Raw genomic sequence first — 21,092 nt, 5'->3', positions numbered from 1 at the left:
TGTCATCTAACCTTCCCAATTCTCAATTTAATGTGAATTCTGCCCCACCACTCTACAAAAAAAAAAAAAAACTAAGTTCTCTAGTAGTTCCTACCTTATTAGACCTCTTACCAAACATTAGACCCTCTTTTTCAAACCACTCTTCAACTGATGTAAAACCAGTAAGAACAGTGTCCTAGTTTTCCTCTTACTTCTCTGATCACTCTTATTCTCATTTGCCAGTTTCGTTTCTGCTTATTGTGGAATCTCAGAGTTTTGTCTCATAAGCCATCTTCCCCTCCTTCTGTACTCTCCTCACTCTGGCTCTCCCGTCTATTCCCAAGGCCGCTGATAGGTTTGGACATTTCAGACATGTACTTCTCAGCTGAACTCTTCTGAACTTCAACTTCTGTATCCATGTACTTGCCCACTGGACATCTTCACTTGGATATTTCATGGGCTCCTTAAATCCGGTAGGTCCCAAGGCTGAACTCATCACCCCCCATCAAGCTTGCTTCATCGGTGTCCCCCATCTCAGGAAATAGAACCTCTGCCCCACCCAGTTCTAGGCAGAAATCTAAGGGTCATCCTTGACTCGTCCCACTCTCACCCTTAGATCTAATCACTCTTCTAGTCCTTTTGATTCTACATCTTAGGTATCCTTTAAATCCATGTATCTTTTTCCATCTCCAGTGCCACCATTCTAATCCAAACAGCCATCATCTCATCTGGACTGCTACAACAGCCTTGAAAGTAGTCTTCCAGTGTTCACTCATACTTTCCATCCCCACAAACCCATTGCTGTAGAGTGAATTCCAACTCATAGCAACCCTAAAGGACAGAGTAGAACTGCCCCATAGGTTCTCTAAGCTGTGGTCTTTACTGGAGCAGATCTTTCTCCTGTGGAGCTCCTGGGTAGGTTTGAACAACCAACCTTTTGGTTAGCAGCTGAATGCCTAACTCTACATAAAACCATTGCCGTGGAGTCAATTCTGACTCATAGCGACCCTATAGGGACAGGGTAGAACTACCCTATAGGGTTTCCAAGGCTATAATCTTTACTGGAAGCAGACTGCCACATACTTCTCCCACTGAGTGGATTCAAACTGCTGACTTTTCAGTTAGCAGCCGAGTGCTTGACCGCTGCACCACCAGCACTCCTCACCATCCCCCAGTCCCTTTTATATTCTGCCAATATCTTTAATAAAACTCAGCATAATCTAGCCCCTCACTGCTTCTCCTGCCACTTTAGAAGCCATACCACTCTGACCTTGTTTACTGTGTTCCAACCCTGCAGGCCACCTTTTGGTTCCTCTGACGCAACACATTCTTTTCTCCCTTGAAGCCTTCCCACTTGCCGTTATCCCCCTACCTCTTCTCTGACTTTTTTTTTTTTTTGAACATTTTATTGTGCTCTAGGTGAACGTTCACAAAGCATATTAGTTTCCCATTCAAAAAATGTATGCATAATTGTTTTGTGACTCCCCTGACTATTCAACAGGGAAACTCCTGTGTAATCTCTTCCTCAGGGAAACCTTCCCTGGCGTGCTGGATTAGTATGCTTTCCTTGTTGAGTGTTCCCTAGAATCCTGAGTCCTTTCAGTGTTCCCAAATCACGTGTAGTTTTTGGTGTTATGTCCCTCTTTCCCACTAAACTGTAAGAACCGTGGCAGCCAAGACGATGTATGACTTGTTCACCATTGAATCTCTGCTGCCTAATATAGTGCCTGGCACAGAGACACTCATTATTTGTTGAATGAATAAATGAAAATATAGAAGCAATTTATTAAAAAAAAAAAAAAGCCCCTCAACTCTCCGTGCCATAGAAGCAGAAATCAAAATGCCATGTTAATCAGTACGACTTTTCATACTCACAGAAGACCAAGCGGTCAGCAGAGGGCGGGGTGGGAGCTGATGAACTTAGTTAAGCAACCTTACCAGAAAAAAAGGAACTCACTCTAACCATGGTCATCTCTTCAGCTTTTATGCTGATTTCCTAGAAGTTTTCACATTTTACATAGTTGTATTCCATGTGTAAGCATTATTTTAGTTCTGCTTTTACATTTTCATTTTCTAAATCACTGCCTCCTTGTTCATTAAGTTTGAAGGTAACATGGGGTTATATCAGGTTAATAGGTCGTAATTTTCTTAGCCATTTCCCCATTGTTGGGCTTTTTGGTTAATTCTGATTTGATGTTATGAATAGAAGTGCTGCAAACATCTTCATAACTTCTTATTTCACATTATCTCCTTAAGGAATACGAAAGTAGAATTGAGACATCAAAGCATGTCAACAATTTATATTCCTTCATATGAATGGAAAACCTGGTGGCATAGTGGTTAAAAGCTACGGCTGCTAACCAAAAGGTTGCCAGTTCGAATCCACCAGGTGCTCTTTGGAAACCCTATAGGGCAGTTCTACTCTGTCGTATAGGGTCACTATGAGTCAGAATCGACTCAACGGTAACAGGTTTTTTTTGGTTTTTTTTTTCAAATGGCTAGTCAGAGAGTTTTCTAGAAAGAATCATTTATAATACCATTAAAACTATAATATAAATCTATGTTTAGTTCCATTTAGCCTTACCAGCATTGGGTTTTATATTTGTTTAAATTTATTTCTTAAAGTTTAATACATAATAATTAAGATTTATTTAGCTCTTTCTATGTGCGGGGGACTTCTAAGGATTTGACATGAATTTTCTCATTTAATAGTCACCATAAACCCACGTGTCTGTCAGTTTGTCGTACTGTGGGGACTTGTGTGTTGCTGTGATGCTGGAAGCTATGCCACCGGTATTCAGATACCAGCAGGGTCGCCCATGGAGAACAGGTTTCAGCTGAGCTTCCAGACTAAGACAGACTAGGAAGATGGACCCGGCAGTCTACTTCTGAAAAGCATTAGCCAGTGAAAACCTTATGAATAGCAGCGGAACATTGTCTGATACAATGCTGGAAGATGAGCCCCTCAGGTTGAAAGGCACTCAAAAGATGACTGGGGAAGAACTGCCTCCTCAAAGTAGAGTCGACCTTACTGACGTGGATGGAATAAAGCTTTCAGGACCTTCATTCGCTGATATGCCGTGACTCAAAATGAGAAGAAACAGCTCCAAACATCCATTGATAATCAGAACCTGGAACGTACAAAGTATGAATCTAGGAAAATTGGAAATCGTCAAAAATGAAATGGAACGCATAAACATCGATACCCTAGGCATTAGTGAGCTGAAATGGACTGGTATTGGCCATTTTGAATCGGACAATCATATAGTCTACTATGCTAGGAGTGACAATTCGAAGAGGAATGGTGTCGCATTCATCGTCAAAAAGAACGTTTCAAGATGTATCCTGAAGTACAGTGCTGTCAGTGATAGGATAATATCCATACGCCTACAAGGAAGACCAGTTAATACGACTATTATTCAAATTTACACACCAACCACTAGGGCCAAAGATGAAGAAATAGAAGATTTTTATCAGCTACTGCAGTCTGAAATTGATCGAACATGCAACCAAGATGCATTAATAATTACTGGTGACTGGAATGCGAAAGTTGGAAACAAAGAAGAAGGATCCGTAGTTGGAAAATATGGCCTTGGTGATAGAAACAGTGCCGGAGATCGAATGATAGAATTTTGCAAGACCATCGACTTCGTCATTGCAAATACCTTCTTTCACCAACGTAAACGGTGACTATACACATGGACCTCACTAGATGGAACACAGAGAAATCAAATTGACTATATCTGTGGAAAGAGACGATAGAAATGCTCAATAGCATCAGTCAGAACAAGGCCAGGGGCCGACTGTGGAACAGACCATCAATTGCTTATATGCAAGTTCAAGCTGAAACTGAAGAAAATCGGAGCAAGTCCACGAGAGCCAAAATATGACCATGAGTATACCCACCTGAATTTAGAGACCATCTCAAGAATAGATTTGACACGTTGAACACTAGTGACCGAAGACCAGATGAGTTGTGGAATGACATCAAGAACATCATCCGTGAAGAAAGCAAGAGGTCACTGAAAAGATAGGAAAGAAAGAAAAGACCAAGGTGGATGTCAGAGGAGACTCCGAAACTTGCTCTTGAGTGTCCAGTAGCTAAAGCAAAAGGAAGAATTCATGAAGTAAAAGAACTGAACAGAAGATTTCAAAGGGCCTCTCAAGAAGACAAAATAAAGTGTTATAATGACATATGCAAAGAGCTGGAGATGGAAAACCAAAAGGGAAGAACATGCTCGGCGTTTCTCAAGCTGAAAGAACTGAAGAAAAAATTCAAGCCTCGAGTTGCAATAGTGAAGGATTCCATGGGGAAAATATTAAATGATGCAGGAAGCATCAAAAGAAGATGGAAGGAATACACAGAGTCATTATACCAAAAAGAATTAGTCGATATTCAACCATTTCAAGAGGTGGCATATGATCAGGAACCGATGGTACTGAAGGAAGAAGTCCAAGCTTCTCTGAAGGCTTTGGTGAAAAACAAGGCTGCAGGAATTGATGGAATATCAATTGAGACGTTTCAACAAACAGATGCAGCACTAAAGGTGCTCACTCATCTATGCCAAGAAATATGGAAGACAGCTTCCTGGCCAACTGATTGGAAGAGATCCATATTTATGCCTATTCCCAAGAAAGGTGATCCAACAGAATGTGGAAATTATAGAACAATATCATTAATATCACACGCAAGCAAAATTCTGCTGAAGATCATTCAAAAACGGCTGCAGCAGTATATCAATGGGGAACTGCCAGAAATTCAGGCCGGTTTCAGAAGAGGACGTGGAACCAGGGATATCATTGCTGATGTCAGATGGATCCTGGGTGAAAGCAGAGAATACCGGAAGGATGTTTACCTGTGTTTTATTGATTATGCAAAGGCGTTTGACTGTGTGGATCATAACAAGCTATGGATGGCACTGCGAATGGGAGTTTCAGAACACTTAATTGTGCTCATGAGGAACCTTTACATAGATCAAGAGGCAGTTGTTCAGACAGGTTTAAAGTCAGGAAAGGTGTGCGTCAGGGTTGTATTCTTTCACCATACCTATTTAACCTGTATGCTGAACAAATAATATGAGAAGCTGGACTATATGAAGAAGAATGGGGCATCAAGATTGGAGGAAGACTCATTAACAACCTGTGTTATGCAGATGACACAACCTTGCTTGCTGAAAGTGAAGAGGACTTGAAGCACTTACTAATGAAGATCAGAGACCACAGCCTTCAGTATGGATTACACCTCAGTGTAAAGAAAACAAAAATCCTGGCAACTGGACCAATGAGCAAGATCATGATAAACGGAGAAAAGATTGAAGTTGTCAAGGATTTCATTTTACCTGGATCCACAATCAATAGCCATGGAAACAGCAGTCGAGAAATCAAAAGACGCATTGCATTGGGCAAATCTGCTGCAAAGGACCTCTTCAAAGTGTTGAAGACCAAAGACGTCACCTTGAAGACTAAGGTGCGCCTGACCCAAGCCTTGATATTTTCAGTGGCATCGTGTATGCATGTGAAAGCTGGACAATGAGTAAGGAAGACCGAAGAAGAGTTGACGCCTTTGAATTGTGGTGTTGGCGAAGAATATTGAATATACTGTGGACTGCCAAAAGAACGAACAAATCTGTCTTAGAAGTACAGCCAGAATGCTCCTTAGAAGCAAGGATGGCAAGACTGCATCTTACATACTGTGGACATGTTGTCAGGAGGGATCAGTCCCTGGGGAGGGACATCATGCTTGGCAGAGTACAGGGTCAGCGGAAAAGAGGAAGACCCTCAACGAGGTGGATTGACACAGTGGCTGCAACAATGAGCTCAAGCATAACAACGATTCTAAGGATGGCGCAGGACCGGGCAGTGTTTCGTTCTGTTGTGCACAGGGTCGCTATGAGTCGGAACCAACTCAACGGCACCTAACAACACCAACAACATAAACCAGTAAGGTAGGTACTATTATTATCCCATGTTTAGAGATAAGAAAACTGAGGCTTAGAGTTGCCCAAATTAAGTAAATTGATAAGGTTTAAATATAGATCTGCTGATTCCAGAACTTGTATTCTTAACCACCATGCTATATGGCCTCCTGGTTGGTTGGTAGTAGTAGTTTTTTTGTTTTATTTAACAGAAAGAGGAAAAAACTGCTATTAAAAATTGAATGTAGGCTTTCTGATTTCCAGGGATTGGGCATAATTTATTGCTAGAGAGCTAGTCATTTTGTTCAGTGAACATCTAGATGGACCTTTTTGGCTGAAAAAGTTGAAAAAGGTGAACTTCGTGGGTGGACCAGGAGGATCCAAAGAGAGATCAGTTGCTCCAAATAATAAAATGAAGGAAATTTGTGTTTCCCTTAAATGCCCTGGCAAAAGAGAATGAGGCCTAAGAACTCAAAGAAGTGGGGGAGGTTGGTGAAGAGAACTGAGATTCGAGAAACATGACAGGAGACAGGGGTCTGCTGGGGGATATGAGCAGTGAGAAGTTTGCTGAGATAGAGAATGGCCGTTAAGTTTCTGTAAGCAGGCATGTGTGCATTGAATTTGAAGCTGTTTTCTGCTTTGTGCTGTAGCCTTCCGTTACCATTAAACCTTTCATGCAGTTTGGATACCTCAGGACATGTTAAGTGGCAGATTATTTGGAAGAATGAAGCATGATGAGTGACACCATTATGAGGTAAGAGGGCAATAGCTGGAGAAACAGGTGATGGTGGACAAGCAGGCTGCATCATGTTCTGACCCAGGAGAAACAGAAGCAACCCTAGAAACCCTTGGAGAGATTGAGGTCTTGGAACTTCCCACAGTGGTTGGAAGTGGGCGCAGGCCGTTTTTGTGATCTATTGAAAGAATGATCCCTAAAAGTTAAATGATGTGGGGTTGTCCAGGTTGGAAACTTCTGGTTCACACTCAAGTGAAAAAGAACTTTTGCTGAACCACATTAAAACTTGATTTATCAAGAGTGTTTGTCACACTTTCCTCCTTAATATATGGCAGTTAGCTTCCAGGACACCATAGTCTTCTGGTTTTCCTCCTATCCTAAAGGCAGTCCTCAAGACCCTTTGCTAATTCCTCCTTTTCTGCCTAATCTCTTATCGAGGGTACACCACAGTCCTCTCTTCTTCCCTATCAGCAGACACACAGTCCCTTGGTGATCTCATCCTGTGTCATACTTTTAAATATGATCCTATATCAACAACTCCCAAATTTGTATCTCCCAAACTTCCCTGAACTCCAGATCCATATAGCCTACGTGCCTATTTGACATTCCCACTTAGACGTCTAAAACCCATCTCAAACTTAACATGTTCAAAACTGTATTTCTGACTTTCCTCCCACAAGCAGCATGTACCACTTTTAGCTTTCTCCATCTCAGTTGATGGCAACTCTGCCCATTCTTCTAGGCCAAAAAACATGTCATCATTGATGATTCTCTTTCTTTTATACCCATATCTCCAATCCGACAGGAAATCCTGTTGGTTTTGCCTTCAGAATATATCCAGAATTGGCCCATTTCCACTATCTCTACTTCTACCATTCTAGTCAGAGCCACCATCATTTCTCACTTGGATCACCATAAAAGTCTCCTAACTTTCCTAACTGATCTCTCTGCTTCTGCCTTTCTCTCCCTTGCAGGCAAGGATGATCATTTTAAAACCTTATACTAAAAGCCTATTATTCACTCTTCAGCTCCCCTTCAGAGTAAAGGTCAGAGTTCTTACAATGGTCTTATATGGACTCCCTGCCCCTCCCCCATGACCTCTTTGACCTGTCTGCTCCCCACTGCCTCCCTTGTTCTCTCTCTTCCAGCCGTGCTGATATCCGTGCTGTTCCTGAATAAGCTAGGCACGCTTTCACCTTAGAGCTTTTGCATTGGCTGGTCCCTCTGCCTGGAATTCTGCACGCAGCTGATTCTTTCACTTCTGAGTCATTGCTCAAATGTCAACTTCTCAACTGGACTTGCCCTGACCACCCTCTTAGTGGCAACTTCCCCCAGCCATTGTTCCCAATCACCATTCTTGCTCTATGTTTTTGTTTTAGCCTTTAGCACTTACTACCTTCTAACATACTATATAATTTATTTATAATCTTTGTTTATTGTCTCTCTCTCTCCCCCCACTGCTAGAATATACGAGCTCCATGAAGGCAAAGATAAATATCTGTTTTGTTCACTAATATGTTCCAAACACTTAGCACAGTGCCTAGCTCATAGTAGGTACTCAGTGATAATTATTGAATGAAAGCATAAATGAAGATCTTTTATACCCACTAACAGAATGAGAATCTAGGTTCACAGTTTTATATAACACAGGCATCTTCCTTTAGGGATTAGCAAGCTTCGTCTTAAAGGACCAGATACTCAACCCCACCCAGTGCCCTCAAGTCGATTAAAACGACCAGATAGTAAGTGTTTTAAGCTTATGGTCTCTTGTCTCTTGTGGTCTGTGTCACAACTGCTCAACTCTGCTGTTGCTGCTCCAAAGCAGCCAGAGACAATATATAACTATATATATATATGTAACTATATATATGTTAACTATATATATATAACTATATATATATCTATAACAAGTAGGTGTGGCTATGTTCCAATAAAACTATTTACAAAAATAAGCAGTGAGAGAGTGGACTCTGTTTAAATGCTTTAGACTCAGAGACATCTTGGTAAATCAGATATCATCTTTGGTAGGCCACGCTCCATCCATCTGCTCTATTAATTGCCAAAAAGAAATATTTAGAAGGGTGAATGCAAACCTAGCAAAATTATAGATCAGTAGCTGCTCTGGCTGATGGTACCCAAATTCTGTGCAGGTTGGACACTCCTTACTGACAGTGGCCGTGGCGCATACTGTAACATGACTCGGGGGGTAGGATAGGGAGAGAAATCCTGTTATCAGCCACTCTCTTGCTAGTGAATCTAGAGCACATTATCTGTAGCTTTGGGATATCCTCTAGAGGTTTCTAATATGCAGAATGATCTACTTCTGAAGGCTTTTTTTATCTATGCCATTAAGTTCTTTGGCATTGATGATGAATTTCCTGTGGCAAGGAAACCAGTTTTCCCTTTGTCAGCTACTCTAAAAGTCAATAGACTGACGCAGTTTGCTAGGAAAATACCTGCCAATATTCTGAGATCCTGGCCCTAATCTCCTGCCATCTTAGACCAGTGGTTTGCAACCAGGAGCAGTTCCTCCCCACCCCCCGCCGCCCTCACCAGGGACATTTGGCAATGTTGGAGACATTTTTGGTTGTCACAGCCTTGGGAAGGGGGAGTGCTGCTGGTATCTAGTGGGTAGAGGCCAGGAATGCCTGTCCCACTCCTTTTTGCACTTATCATGGACTCACGTGCCTTACACTGTTGTCTAGCTCTTCCCCCTATCTTGCCTCCTCAGTAAGCCCCTTGAAGGGGTCCTCATTGTAATTTCTCATCCATCAGTCTCAGTTTCCACAGCATGAAATATAGAAACTGTATTGTTGTATTGAGAGGCTCTTGTGTGGAGTGTCAAATAAGATAATGAGTATAAAAAGCATCTCGTTTAGGGCCTGGAATACAGTAAGTACTAAGAAATTATAGTATCTACAGAAGCATACAGTCAGGAGCCCATAAAAAAAAAAATAGAAGGCGCTTAATAAATCCTTTAAATGTAATTCTCCAGAGAGTCTGCCATGCACACTAGCCTGGTATGTGGAACCAACAGCAAAGAAAAGCTTCCATCACAAATCCTACACCATTTAGCACTCCTTCATGCTAGACCAAATCCAGAAGCAGTGGGTGTCACATTTTCCCAAAATGGTGCCTAAGCCAACCTTTCTGCATTTAACAAGTTAATGAACAGCTTGTGAGTGGCCCACTCTGGCCCAATTTAGAAGGCTGCCAATAGGATAAGACATCAATATGCAATGCTCCCTGCTTTGTCCTAGACCCCAGCAGTGATCTCCCTAAGTGCTTCTGCTTTCTGCCACTGGAGGGTCCGATGTCCCTAACAAAGTTCATGCTAGTGGGATGAGGCTGCAGCTAGGGTCTGGCCTTCCCCCAAGAGGAAGAGAGCCTTGCCTAAGATCCTGTGCGAGGGTAAGTGAGAGGGAGCCTGGTATTCCAAGCAGCCCAGGTTTGGCTTTAGGCCAGGCACTGAGTGGCAAACAAGAAGGAACACATTCCGGGAAGGCAAGGAGCCCTGCCAACACGAAGGCAGCCCAGCAAGCAGGGCCCCGCTGGGCGCCAGGTGCTACTTGACTGTGGAGGTCAGACACGCAGAGGGCTGATGAACTCAGGTTTCTCTGGATTATCATTTCAGAGGCTTAACCACCTCTGTGCCTCTCACTGTCAATCGGCAAAGCACATGTAACTTTTACATTTTAAACCTCTCTGCTCTGGGGTCCAGGGCCAGCTTTCTAAACAAAAGAGGGAGGCGGAGGAGTATGGCTGCCATCCTGAAATCATATTTTGTGGGAGCCAGATTTCTGTGATTGCCAAGTATTCTGAGAGATGCTAGTCACAACAGCTGCAAGTCCTGGGAAAAGCTTGGGGTTTCTGTACCCTGGTTGGGAGAGAAGCTGAGCTTTCCACCTTTGACCCTCCGCCCTTGCCCCCAACACACACACACACACACACCCATTTGTTCTTCATACCTGCAAGTTCTGCCTTCCTACTGGCCTGACCTTTAGAAGGTCTGAAGAGCTTGTAAATATTTTCCTTTCAGAATCGCCTCAGGCCTTTCCCCAGGCTATGAAAGAAGAGTGGGGGTGGAGTTGAGAAGGAACCAAAGGGATAAGTGGCTTTTTTTTTTTTTTTTTGGTGGGGGTGGAATGGCCACATAACCCTTCTAGAGATTCCCTTCTATTGGATAGGAGGGTACACTGAACTTGGAAGGGGCCTGAACCCATTTTTCACCCAGGAGGCCCTTTCCCTGAGAAAGAATGAAGTCTGTTCCTCACTCCTTTGGCTCCTTACAGGACCTTTGCTGCCACCTAGTGGGCCAGTCGGCATCCTTTCCACCCTCAGAGAGAAGAATAAAGCTTGCTTCCCTCCTAACAGGAAACCCTGGTGGCGTAGTGGTTAAGTGCTACAGCTGCTAACTAAGAGGTCAGCAGTTTGAATCCACCAGGCGCTCCTTGGAAACTGTCGGAATCGACTCGAGGGCAGTGGGTTTGGGTCCCTTCTGACAAGACTCAGCTTGAGCCTAGGGATCTTGAATCAGTCCAGCCATGAGGCGAACAAGCAATCCCTCTCTGAAACTGCTGTAGGACTCCTTGATCCTAGCAGCTTTGAGAGAGGAGCACAGGCTTCAAGACCTCATCCAGTTTGGTAGCTTTCCTAATGCTGTGGCAACCAGGTGAGAAGGCTGTGGTTGACTGGCCTGGGAGGTGGGGGCAGTTGCTTACTTCCAGGACTGCGGTGGGATGACGGACTGCACTGCAGTGGGATGACGTTCTCTCTGAGCTCCCCTCAGCCCTGGATGCCCTTTTCACTAGAACTGCCCGTACCATGACCCTTATTTGACTAAGGCCCATGTTGCAAAACTGAGGCACCAACATGATATATATTTCCTTCTGTTTCCCCAAATTTAAGGCAGTTATTTTTCCCTTCTAAAGTTAGCTCATTTCAGCTTAAAAATTATAAATATATGAACATGTGCCCTCTCTATAACGCTGCTGCTAAGGACCAGTTTCTGGGAACAGTGAAAAATGGATGTTTTAAAAAAATTATTGTATTGGTTTCTCAAAGTCTGTAGATTATCAGCCATATTTTCCTGCGTATTACATCCGGGTGCGTATTTCCTCTTAGTAAAGAAAAGCACTTGGTTTCAGCAACCATCCATCCACTCTGCCATCCCCACACTTTCTGATCTGAGCTGCAGTACCCAGGGATCATATAAAATCTAGTCTCCCTTTTTCTGCCCACCTCCACCACCTCTTTTTGCATCTCTCTCCCACTTGATTAGCATCCCAGAGTCGTGCAGACCAGCTCTCTGTTCCTCAGATGTGGGCTCTTTCTTGCCTTTGAGTATTTGCAGGTGCAGATCCCTCTGTCTGGAATGCCCTTTCCCCAGATCTTCCTGTGGCTGGCTCCATGTCCTTTAGGCATCAACTGAAATGTCACCTGGGAGACCTTTTTGACCACCCCATCTACAGCCATGGGGGAGCCCTGGTGGTGCAGTGGTTAAGCACTCAGCTGCTAACCAGAAGTTCAGTGGTTCAAACCTACCAGCCACTCTGAAGGAGAAAGATGTGGCAGTCTGCTCCCATAAAGATTACAGTCTTGGGAACCCTATGGGGCAGTTCTACTCCAACCTATAGTTACTATGAGTCAGAATTGACTCCGCAGCAACGGGTACCTAGTGCCATCTCCCTTTTTTATCTCATTTATTTCTTTCCTTCATGAAACTTAATCACAACCTGCAATTACCTTGTTTACATGTGTACCTGTTACTTACATTTACATGGAATGTAAATTCCATGAGGACGCAGACGTTGCCTGACATGTTCACTGTTACGTCCCCAGTGTCTAGCATAGTACCTGGCCCATAGTCTAGGCTCAATTATATTTATTGAATGAATGAATCACTACTAGACAGGGACATCCTATGAAGAAAGAAGAAAGGTGATAGGGCCCAAGTCAGATTTTAACCTCCCTTTAGTCATAGAAAGGCCACCGGAATTTTCTGGCTCTGAGCTCCAGACTTTAATTCCTGAATCTGAAGCACAGTACTATTTGAACCAGGGATATTGCTTTGAAGTCGCCCAGGAGAAATGAGGAAGCATTCCCAGTATCCATCCAACAGAGGCAGAAAGCTGTGATGGTTTGCTGAGGCCATCCCTGCCCTTCCCTATCTGCCTGAGGTATGAGTTGGTTCAGCTAAGGTCTGAGATTTGCAGAGTACTGAGGATTCTGGGAATGACTTGGGCTCCATCAGTCTTTGGTGTCAAGTATGTCAGGAAGTGTACCTTTAGCAAGTAATCAGAGGATAAAAATGAACTTTTCATTCTACAGGACACTAGAAAAATCAGACGTTTTTATTTAAAAACATTTTCAAAGCCTAATGCAAAAAAAAAAAAATTTTTTTTTTTTTAATGCCATAGTGGGACAACCCAAAGGTGGCTGAACCAAATTCAGGGAATTAGAGGAGCAAGCAGGTCTGTATAAATACACATAGGGTTTATAAAGGAGCACAATAGAAGCTACACTGGCCCCCCAGAGGACCAGGCTAGGAGACAAAAAGGAGAAACAGAGGGCCCTCCAGAGGGACAGGCACATCCACACCACTCAAAGCACTGGGCCCCAAGAGGACCTCCAAAGCCACCTACCCTACAGCAAGCCTCTTGCCCTTTCTGAGCCTGGGGCTATGGCTGGAGCCCAGGTTCACCAGCATATTTGTGACTTGGCAGCTCCCATGACCTCTGGCTCAACGTTGCAAGGCCAAGAGAACAGATCTGTCCTCCCTGCTCTTCAGCAAGGACAGGGAGAGGAGGTGCTGGGGCAAGAAGGAGTATTTCCCTGAAAATATAATGGAAAGGAGTGAGGAAGAGGGCCAACTTAAAAAAAAAAAAAAAGGATGGGCATTCATCCAGTGTGCCACTAAAGAGAGAACGAGAACAGTGAACTTCACCTGAGACATAAGAAATTTGGTGTAAGCAACCCACAAGGCCAGGCTCTTAGGTTAATCCTAGAACCTGGGATGGGGAAAGGACAAAGAGACCTCTAATCTGAGCTCAGAGAGTATTACCTATTGTCAGATCCTCCAGTCCTCATTTGGGTTTGTCATAAACAAGACACACAATCATGGTTGTGAAATAATTTCCATATGGATTTCATCCGATTAACCTCTCAGGTGTCTGAATGGGGGAAAACAGTGGCTATTTCCAATATCACCCTCTTTACCACCAGTGACTTTCCCTAATACCTCTGGGCCTCCTCACTAAGGCCCTTCCTAAACCTCCAAAGGCACTATATTGGTAGATGGAGTTTAGGGAGAATAGGCCAGGGTTTTGGGGCACAAAGAAGCTTTTTAGAATAGAAAAGACTTTGACAGAGGAATGTCCAAGTCACAGCCACCACTGTGTCCACCCTTCTCATCCCCATCTCTCTTGCCCCCAATGGTATCATACACCAGTCCCTTGGCCTGCTCCCTATACTGTACCAGGCCCACCTTGGACACATCCGACTTACTCACGAAGAACAAAGCCCGTGCAGTGGAGGACTCTCCTCCATGGCCTGCAACACACCAACTACAGGCGACATGAAAGAGCTCTGCCCTGTAGTGACCTAACACCATCATGCCCAGCTGCCCAGCGAAACTTCCCCAACAGGCTGCTGTCGGGCATGCCTGAGGTCCGGGCAGTCAGGCAGGGAGTACAAAGCAAAACCTCAAGTCACGGCCCCCACCCAGCCCACCCTTCCCATCCCCTACTCCCAGGGCCTGGGGCACCTTGGAAATGTTTGTGCACAGCAGAGGAACACCCAGTGCCAGGTCTGTGGCCACAGTGATCAAAGGCCCTGCGCCACCTGTCTCCCAGGAAGTGGCAGCCGAGGACACAGATTTCCAGAACCTCCTGTTCTTCCCAGCCCCTGCCACCATCCCCTACGGCTAGTGTCACCAGGTTCTGCCATCGTCCCGAGGGGCCAGCACAGAGCCTCAGCCCAGAGCATGAAAAGTCATCTCTTGCTATAATCCTGGCCACAAGCCCTTGTCCTCCACTCATAGCTTGGCTCCCATCTCCCTCCAGTCAGCCCCAGTGGTCCTCTATCCTCTGGCCTGATAAGGGCCTCGCTCCCTGCAGGGGGGCCCAAGTGAGAGCCCAGTACATAGGAGGGAGCAGAGCCCAGCACATAGGAGGGAGCAGAGCCCACCCTGCTGGTTTGTGCTCTGGCCTTTGGCCCCTCCACTGGAACGATTCATGTGACAGGGAGAGTCGCATTCCTGGTATCAGAGCATGGCCTTTGTCCCTTGGGGTGCGCCGGTGATCTGCCTGTGCCAGAGCTATTTCCAAGGAGCAAATTGAAAATTTTTTTTTTTTCCATTTCAGTGGTTGCTGAAACTCAGGGTACAGAATCCCTACAGCTGGTTCCAAAATCTGGCTTTTTGTTCAAGTCGAAAATTCTAGGAACCAGTTACTTTGTAAACAGGTACTTCAGATCATTCATTGGAGAAGGGAGGAGAGTTGGGAGGAGAAGGGATCCGGAATCTTGTCCTTCATTCTGAGTCTCAGCACAGCTGCAGCATAAACCAAGGAGGTCATCGGTGGAGGCTTAGCACCCAGGGAGTTCTTCTCGGGTAGGAGTGGAAACAAAGGCCAGGTGGCTGTTACCTGCACACAGGAGAGATGCCCAGATCAGGTGAAAGGCCCAGAAGGTAGACAAACCTGGGCCTAAGGGCCGGAGGATCCTCCCCCACCCCAAGGGAGAGGGGTGGGATCTGTGTATCCTGCACACAGCCGAACCTTGCCCTGGACCATCAAGCCAGGTCAGCCAGAGGGGGCTGAGTCCAGCTGGGGTAACAGGCAGCCTGGCTTAGGTGTTGGCTCCCATCCTCACTCTCAATCCTAGAAGCGTTATGAAGATAAAGGGACTCACCTGTACCCAGGGACTGGGCCATCCCAGTTCAGGGAACGCAACTGCTGTTCTAGCCGGGAGATGCGGAATGCCAGGTAGGATGAGGACATAACCAGGAAGCAGATCCTGGAGGAAGAGGGGCAAGAAGAAGTTGAATCTTCTAGAGAAAAGGCATTTTTAGAGACTCACCAGAACAGACACTAAGCTATTCCTGCAACTGAAGGAATTGAAGAACACGTCTGCTTGCAGCCCTGCTCAGACCTGGGCATCTTTTTTCCCAGAGGCCACATGAGAGCTGTGAGACTAGGCCCCATGGAGGTGCCCTCGAAGCCCAGCAGGAGTTCCGGACCCTTCTGCTGTACCCTGGAGGGGGCTCTGGCCAAAGCCATCATCCCACCTTCCCTCTGATCAGCCACCTTTGTCCTGCACCTCCTCTGGGAGGCCACTAAGATCACCCCCTGAGGTCATAGGTAGATTCCCTCAGCAGGTGCTGAGGTTGATAGTCAAAACCTAGCCAGCAGGACCAGAGGAACTGGTGAGGTGAGGTGAGGGGAAGTCGGGCTGGCTGTTCAAGAAACATCCCGCCATGCTCACGACTGTACTGATCCTTAAGTGAAGGGACAGACAAATCAGGGGTTCCAGAAACTTCCCTAATGGTGGGCAGTGGGAAGGCCAGACTTCTCCCCTGGTCAGTATTTCTCCTCAGCTCTCTGAGGGCCCTCTGCAGTTCTGCCCTATCCCCTCACCCTGGGCAGTGAGGATCTCTCCAGAACCAACATGTGGAAAGGCCCTACCTCTCGAAAAATATGATTTGACATTTTACTAAGAGATTAAGGAAAAATGAAATCACAGCAGAGGCCAAAAGGCAGGAATCGAAGCCCAGGACTCTGAATTGGTCTAGGTGTCACATAAAGTTAATTTGAATTCTAGCACAAACCATCAAAGAGCCCAGCCCTCCCCCACTCCGAGTAGCAACTTTTCTCAACAGCTGCATATTCTGCCCTTTCCCCTGCACAGCCTTAACCCCAAATTACAGGGTTTCAAGAACAAAAACTGGAGAGACTTTCTCTTGCTACACAAGGGCCTGTCGAACAGCCTTGTCATCACAAGGAGCAAGCTGTTTTTTTTTTTTTTCATTTAAGTCGTTGCCGAAGCTTAGTGTACAGAATCCTACAGCTAGTTCCCAAATCTGCTTTTCATTGCAGATGACTCAGAACCTTCCCCAGTCTCTGGATAATGATGTCTCATCACCAAGGCCCCTGCCCCCAACACCTAGACGCCCAGGTAGGTCTGCCTTCTCCCCCGGTGTTGTCACCTACAGCAGGAAGAAGACCTTAAGGAGCCGGTAATCCCAGAGCCTCAGCTCCATGTCGTTCTTGGGCTCCTCCTTCATCGTGTCCTCCTCACAGACGGCATCCTCTGCAATGGGAGAGCAGTTAGGCATCCTCCCGGGGCAGGCAAGACCCCAGACCAGCCAGGGGCACGCCAGCCTCCCCTCGCTCCCTGGAGCTGCCTGGGCCTGCTTGGGCTCCTGCCTTTCCCTTACGGATTTGCAAAAAGAAAGAAAGCAACAGCTCTCAGAAGCCCTGCTGGCTGTGTTGGTGGAGGAGGGAAAGCTTAGCCTTTGCAAGCCTTTGCCATGGATAACCAAAACCAAACCAGTTGCCATCATGTAGATTCCAGCTCCTGGCCACCCCAGGGATGCAGAGTAGAACTATTCCACAGGATTTTCAAGGCTGTGACCTTTCAGAAGCAGATCACCAGGCCTTGCTTCCGAGATGCCTCTGGGTGGGTTTGAACTGCCATCCTTCCGGTTAGTAGTCACACATTTAACCATTTACACCACCCAGGGACTCCTTGCCATGGAGAAGCCCCCCTGAACTCACCAGACCCTGGAGGCTTTCCGGAGGGGAAGAAGCTGTCCGTGGAGCCCTTGGATGCCCCAGGAATACGATGAATCTTTTCTGGGAGGGGCAGGGTCCTGGAGGCAGGGCACACTTTTCTCCACTTCATCTCGGGGATGAGGACTTCCTGCAGAGAAGGTGGGAGAAGCTGTCTCACCATGGCCCTTAGGATCTTATATGCCATAAGGGGCTGGTACCAGGTTTATCAGAGTTCCCTTTAGAAATGACCACTATGGCTGCCTAGCCAGGGGTGGAAACAGGTACTCAGGCACGGGGAACCATTGCTGTAGTAGCCACATGTCTCTCCTGTCTGCTCCCTTGCTATGATGAACCACTCTGCCAACTTGTCCCTCTTCCACCCTCCTGCGAGAAGCGAGGAGCAGAGTCCTGACCAAGGAGCACCCTGCTTCTCTTCAGCTCACACATGTCCCGCCTGCCATTCACACCAGCTCTCCACTTGCCATCTGGGCAGGAGAAGTGTAAGAGAGAGTTCACTTGCAGCTGTTCTCCAGATCTAAACAGATAAGAAACTGAAGGTCTAGGTGGAAATGTAGTTGGTGTTAATTAGATTGATACCAACCAGTGCCTCACCCTACCCTGAAGTCTGGCCAGAGCTCAAGGAAGGCCCTGCTCAAGCTGTGGCTGAGTAGGGGCCTCCCTCTTCCCTGCTACCCCTAGCTTAACACTTCCTTCAAGTTCCCTCATGTGGTCCCAGGAAACAACACTTCTGAAGACTGCTAATGGGAACCACAGTGATATTTTAGACATGAGCCAACTCAGGTACATGTCCAAATCAACCGAGTGAACAAAGCATGGCACAATGTGTCTTAAATGGATTATGTCATGGTTCCTTCTAATCATGGCTCAAACCCTAAGCATGTCCCTGACCTTGGCAGGGGGCCTTCAGATCCCTATCAACAAAATGAGAATACCACATTCTACCTCTGCATGGCATTGTGCATATTGTGTGCTTGGCTAAACGCTTCATAGCTACCGAAGAAGACTTCAAAAACCCTCAGGTCATTTCCACCCCCACTCCCTGCTCTGAAAGCTCAGCTCTGCCTACTTAGGGCCCCAGCTGCCAAAGGAGGTCCCTGGGACCTCTGCAAATCTGGAGTTAGTCTGTCTGGGTTCTACAGTGATAGCCTTGGAGTTTTTCCCCAAGGACATCTCTATCCTCTTGAAGGCCCTCCTGACTCAGCCACGGGGAAGAAGATGTCCTGTGTCTGTACAAGTGTGGGATCCAACCTGGGCAGTGTTCCTGGTGCTGAACACCTGTTCTGATCAGAAAGGCAGCAAATCTGCCCAGGACTAGGAGCTCTGAATGGTAGAAGTGGGGTGGGTCTAGGGGACTCCCTGGTACAGCATGGCCGCAGGCCCTCGAGCGTGATGCTCCAGTTCTGTATTGTGAGCCCCTGCCTGGGTGCCCCGAAGCCACCAAGCCCCAGGTGATCTCAGGCCAGCAGCCTTTGCTCCGAGCCTCAGCTCTCACCAGAGACTTGCACTCAGGTTCCTCTGGAAACTCTCTCACGCTCAGACTCTTCTTGCTGGAAGGCTGAGGAGGAAGGGGAACAGGGGTCACTGGTCCATCTGGCATAGGAAGGCGTTAGCACTCCCCAAGACAGCTTTGCCTCCAACTAAGCCACTTCTCTGTGTCAGATGAAGCCTCGCACCCAGAGTTTGAAGCAAAGCAGCAGATCCAGAGGAGTCTTCCCATGCGGCTTCCCCCTCCCTCCTCCTCTTCCTCATCATAGGCCAGAGGGAGTTGCAGGGCACGCTGAGAAGCAGCTACGTGCTCTTGTCTATCTGTGCTTCCAGGAGGCACAGGTGGGGCATGCACGTGGGGACACACAAGGCCCCACCAGCCTCAGAGGCATGCTCACGCACAGACACACAGTCCAACTACTGCCCCTGGGACACTGGGCTGAGCCTTTACTCCCCTCTCCCTGCCCTGTCCCCTGTCCCCTGTGCTGCAGAAATGGGGGGGGGGGCAATCTTCCTAACAGCGTTGACCCAAGACCCAAGCCCAGGCTTGAGCAGCCCACCTGGTCCAACTTCTGCCCCTGAGCTCCATACCTGTAGATGGGTGCAGACCCTTCTCAGCATGTCATATACACTGTCCCGGGAGAGCAGTGACACAAACACATACTGGAACAAAGAAAACAGAAAGGGGTGGGGGAAGATGAGACCCCTGCCATGCAAGCAGCCCCCCTCCATGGGTTGATGACACGTCAAGGGTCCCCCTGCCTAGGAACCTCTGTTCCAGTGTGTTATTAGGGCCTGAAACATCTACTGGTGAGCTGCAGGGCAGAGAGAAGTGAAGGCCTGGGGTTCCAAAGTCAGGCTATGGGACTCTTGAAGCAGGGGTGGGGAGATTGACGAGGGGGCTTTTGGCTAGGGACTCGCTCACCTTCTGGCTGGTGTTGGTGGTGATGGCCAGTCCATTGGGAAGGAGTCGTGCCATCTTGTGCTTTTTGATCGTTTGCACGGATACCACAGGAATGACCACCTGAAAAGGGACAGGCATGCTCCTCTCAAGACCTGCCCCAAGGACATGGTCCCTTTGCTCCCTACATGGGGCCCTAACCACCGCTGGCAATGAGCCAAGCATGAACACCATGGAGAAGCCTCGTCCTATGTGGGGAGTATTTGAACCTTCCGCCTCATCCAGGCTCCCCTTCCGATTATCCCCACCCCAACCTTGGCAGCACATGCTGCTCTGGGCTCTCAGATTAGCCTTTGTTATCCAGGAGGCCAAGGACAGTTGCTCTGGTGAATCCCATATTCTAGTAATGGACTTCCCCGAACTACCTCTTGGCTACACGTTCTGCTGCCCTAAACGTGACATTGGACTCTGATTCCGAAGGCATTTCTGAGACACCTACAGGCAGAATAATAATACAGGCCATCTCAGGCCAGATGTGAGGTCTAGATGAGGCACCCTGTTTGGAAAGGGCAAGGCTGCTTCCCTGGACACCGAATGGGAAGTCTTGCAGCTGCTCATCCAACCAGCGAGAGGCTTCACCAGGTGCACAGCACATAGAGGGACAGGCAGGACTTGAGATGTGCCCTCAGGGCAGGGGGCTCTGGCCTCACTGGGCCATGGCAGCCCTTACCACTCACTAGTACCTTTATGTCTTTGCCAAAGAGGCTGGCATGGAAGCAGAGCCAGTTGGGGGAGATGTAGAGTCGGCCCTGGAGAAGGAGGTCCCTCTGGAGGGCACAGGAGCACACTGGGAAGTCAGAGGAGAGAAGTCTGCTGAGTAAGGTCACCCCAGGACACCCCAGGGCCTGCATTTGCACACACTGAAGTCCAGAGTCCATCTTCAGGACCTGTCCTCCTCAGACTCCCCCTTCCCAATCCAAGGCCCCAAACAATCCACTCCCCCAGCACCTTCACAAACCCTTCTCCTGAGAACCCTGACTGCCCCACTACCAGAGAGCTAGAAGTTTCCTCTTTCTCCACCCATGCTCCAAAGGGTCTGGACAGGTTCCTGTCCTAGGCCCCCAAGCCTGGATTCGCCCTACCTCAGGAAGAACCCTTTGCCTTGCCCTGCCCTGAGGAGAGGGCCTTGATCTTGCATGTGTTTCCTGGGCTCAGCCAGAGCCTGAGCAGGAAAAAACCATCATTCATAAGCGCAGAACAGAAGATTCGGAAGCCCTGACTTC

The 21,092-nt window shown here is 47.2% G+C and overlaps 2 protein-coding genes across 4 annotated transcripts in view; one reads left to right on the top strand and one right to left on the bottom strand.

Moving 5' to 3' along the window:
* The first annotated feature begins 51 nt into the window (after window positions 1–51).
* On the top strand, window positions 52–8,430 carry LOC135227268 (uncharacterized). Its single transcript, XM_064267323.1, has 2 exons — window positions 52–5,924; window positions 6,545–8,430. The coding sequence occupies exon 1, from the start codon at window positions 4,038–4,040 to the stop codon at window positions 5,052–5,054; it is 1,017 nt and encodes a 338-aa protein (XP_064123393.1). The 5' UTR covers window positions 52–4,037; the 3' UTR covers window positions 5,055–5,924; window positions 6,545–8,430.
* A 6,964-nt stretch (window positions 8,431–15,394) lies between these two features.
* Window positions 15,395–21,092, bottom strand: part of GRAMD2A (GRAM domain containing 2A) — a 34,906-nt gene continuing 29,208 nt past the window's right edge. Inside the window, exons 4-10 of one of the 3 annotated variants that reach the window (XM_023552887.2) lie at window positions 20,553–20,656; window positions 19,834–19,932; window positions 19,500–19,571; window positions 18,916–18,978; window positions 17,406–17,550; window positions 16,839–16,938; window positions 15,395–15,645 (exon numbers count right to left, since the gene is read on the bottom strand). In XM_023552887.2, coding sequence (XP_023408655.1) covers window positions 15,537–15,645; window positions 16,839–16,938; window positions 17,406–17,550; window positions 18,916–18,978; window positions 19,500–19,571; window positions 19,834–19,932; window positions 20,553–20,656 — 692 coding nt within the window. In that variant the 3' untranslated portion in view covers window positions 15,395–15,536. Of the gene's footprint in view, window positions 15,646–16,838; window positions 17,055–17,405; window positions 17,551–18,473; window positions 18,979–19,499; window positions 19,572–19,833; window positions 19,933–20,552; window positions 20,657–21,092 lie in introns of those variants that run through there. The other 2 variants (XM_003413921.3, XM_064267319.1) reach the window with 2 other exon arrangements.

The sequence above is a fragment of the Loxodonta africana genome, chromosome 13 (genome assembly GCF_030014295.1).
Source record: "Loxodonta africana isolate mLoxAfr1 chromosome 13, mLoxAfr1.hap2, whole genome shotgun sequence".
Taxonomy (NCBI): Eukaryota; Metazoa; Chordata; class Mammalia; order Proboscidea; family Elephantidae; genus Loxodonta; species Loxodonta africana.
Note: the sequence above shows the minus strand (reverse complement) of the source record. Positions and strands in the feature narration are given on the sequence as shown.